We start from the raw sequence: 2,857 nt of genomic DNA, 5'->3' as shown, positions 1-2,857 counted from the left end.
TAGTTTTCATCATGAAATAAGTTACTTAAATTTTATTTTCACTGCTTCCATCACTTCATCGTCATCTAAGTTCATTGCCAGCAATAATGTATTTGGATTGTAAGTCGATGTATATTGTGTGTATTAACCAAACACAATGCTAACTTTTCATTTAAAATAATTCAACACTTCTCGACCTTATGCAGCAACTCAATCATTCATTAATAACAAAACTTTGGCGACTCAATTCTCGAAACTACATTTCACACAACTTTTGTAAGCATGAAATAAAATGGTTTAACTTCCACAATAACAGTCAAAATGGTTTGTGAACCACTGTAGTAGACGACCCAGGGGTTGAGAAGCATTATACTAACACTGTAACACACATTATATTATAATTACAATCTCTTTATAATTGTGCAATCATCGCTTCACTCGTTACATTTCTATTACCCATTCTTCTGCTTTAAAAATCATATTTTAAATTTCAAAACATATTTTCCAACAACTACTAAATTTGTAAAGAATAATTTTACCCGAACAATACAATCGCCCACCGACCCTAATTTCACTAAACTTTTAGTTGAAGATCCGAACAAGAAGTCGGTTTCGTTTGGAACGACATTAGACCGCGGTTTATTCCCCCATATTTGCGCGCCTGATCGAACGGGGAATGAGTTATATCCACTGAGGGGGGCGCCACACAGGGGGCCTGGTTGCTATAACAACGCAGAGGTGACATCATGTACAAAGTAGATTTTATTATAATTCTGATGAAATAAAGCCAACAGTTTAAATACATTTTTTTCGAATGTAAAGTAAATAGCTCTTCTGGCATGACCTAGTTATTCCACAATTCATAAAATAACATTTTTGTATTACTTTTAAATAAAAGATGAAATAATTAAAAAAAAAGTTCTTCAAAAAGAAATAATGGGAGTTTTTAGAAGTTTAAAAACAAGAGTCTGTGTATCTATGCATGCTGTGACTGTGAAGTGTAAGAACAAATACTTTGTGCTTATCCTTCTCCCATATGCATAGGTTAACAAATACTTTCCCTTTATGCTCCCCATCATATATTCAGGTCAGCAGCTTCACTTACGATCTTGATAAATGGATTTGTAGCAAGCGAGGATATACATACGGCTCAAGAACGGACCCAAGATTTAGAAAAGTAATATTTTAATGAATAAATGCAACTTGTTTATCCTCGCATGGCGGGGCAACGACAGTCGTTATAACCTGGGTGTTTTGTTTTATACACCTCGTGACCGTTTGCAAGTTACCACATATGTAACTTTGTGGGTGATGGTTTTTCTGTATGGCTGACAATTTAGACAACCCATTAGTGAACACTGGGTTGGATCAACTGTCATTAAGTGGCTTGCCCAGGACACGTTCCCCCACAATGGTGGCTATGTTTAAATACACCACCCAACTTACTGCATTAAATACTCAGATTCACCAAATGATCACGCCCAGTCCGTCTCAATACCAGAAGAAATGGACGAACACATCAAAACCAAAACCCGCATATCAACCGTTCGAAACATCAGCCATCAGGTTCAAACAACTGACCCAAGATCCAATGATCACACCCGGGTAACTTGGACCAATTATTCATAGTTTTCCGATTAGACATAAACATGTTTCAATTAAATACAACTCACTGTGAGTTAATTTAATCTGTATTGTAAGTTTAGCAGACAGGATTTTATTTCCAATTTTTCTTTAAGTAGTTTTTATCCATAGCGTGTTTTAATGACTGTATTTTTGCTGCTAATTCCGTTCTCTTTATTGTTATAAATTTATCTGATATTCGTTTCTGTATTCGAAGAGATAAATACAAACTTAAATTATGTGGGAAGATAGGAATATTTTGATTTCCGATTAAATAGGATATACAAGTGGGCTTGAACCAAATGCATATTCATTGTAACCAACAATGTTATAATTATTAGACCAGGAATATATGAACATAATGTGGCAAGGAACCGGCAAGTAAAATGGCCGCAGCAGTTTGGCGCGCCCATCAAACCAATCCAACCGAATATACAAAGGAAGACACTCAAAACTGAGGCAAGTAAACAATATATATGTGTTGATGGTTACTAGAGGGTAATGGGTTCAAGACTTGGTGCTGCTACTATTCTGGTGTGTCCTTGGGCAAGACACTTAATGACAACTCCTCCAAACCAGTGTTCGCTAATGGGTTGTCGAATTTGTCAGCCATAAACAAAAACAATCACCCACAAAGTAACATACGTGGTAACTGATATGCGAACATGAGGTGTATGAAACAGAACACCTGTGTTATAACGACTGTCGTTGCCCTGACATGCGAGGATAAATAAGTTTCATTTGCATTTTAATTTGTAATTTTTCTTCTTTACTTTACAGTTACTTTGTGACAAAGAATTCAAGAAGTTTCGAAACCGAGTTGCGTATTTTAAACTTTATTCATAAATATGTTGAATACTTAACAGCAATTTGGTTACTAATTTATGTTTTATGTTACTGTATAAATTTTAATCGTTGTCTTTAAAAAGTGTTAAATATTGTGTTTTGGTGCGCTGACAATTGTATGAAAATTAAAATACCCATTTCGACACGGTTTAATATGTTAGTATTGGTGATCTAATTATGGACGATTGCAGCAAACGTTTTAGTGGAAATATTTGGGAACGACAACAAAGTATCCGTTCAATAAATCCACTACAACGTTTAGGCAGTTCTGTGTAGTTTAGCTGCAATATTTGAATGAATGAATGTAACTTACTTTATCCTCGCGTGGCCAGAAAACGACAGTCGTTATCACACGGGTTTAACACCTCGTGCCAGCTTACGAGTTACCATGTATGTTACTTTGTGGGTA

General features: G+C 35.5%; 1 protein-coding gene across 1 annotated transcript; it reads left to right on the top strand.

Annotated features, from left to right (window-relative positions):
- The first annotated feature begins 6 nt into the window (after nt 1–6).
- LOC100175804 (protein pitchfork-like) lies at nt 7–2,594 on the top strand. Its single transcript, XM_002124568.4, has 6 exons — nt 7–99; nt 566–717; nt 1,067–1,156; nt 1,442–1,584; nt 1,944–2,061; nt 2,383–2,594. Exons 1-6 carry the CDS (start codon nt 87–89, stop codon nt 2,446–2,448), a joined length of 582 nt encoding a protein of 193 aa, XP_002124604.1. The 5' UTR covers nt 7–86; the 3' UTR covers nt 2,449–2,594.
- The last annotated feature ends 263 nt before the right edge of the window (nt 2,595–2,857 follow it).

This window comes from Ciona intestinalis, unplaced genomic scaffold (assembly GCF_000224145.3).
Source record: "Ciona intestinalis unplaced genomic scaffold, KH HT000130.2, whole genome shotgun sequence".
In the NCBI taxonomy this organism is placed as follows: domain Eukaryota; kingdom Metazoa; phylum Chordata; class Ascidiacea; order Phlebobranchia; family Cionidae; genus Ciona; species Ciona intestinalis.
The sequence above is the reverse complement of the archived record's forward strand: the minus strand, read 5'-3'. Positions and strand labels throughout refer to the sequence as shown.

Bases quoted from the DNA above. Each gene is read 5' to 3' on its own strand.
- LOC100175804 (XM_002124568.4), top strand. The intron at 718-1,066 runs GTGACATCATGT...TCATATATTCAG, and splicing joins GTTGCTATAACAACGCAGAG to GTCAGCAGCTTCACTTACGA. The intron at 1,585-1,943 runs GTAACTTGGACC...TATAATTATTAG, and splicing joins GATCCAATGATCACACCCGG to ACCAGGAATATATGAACATA.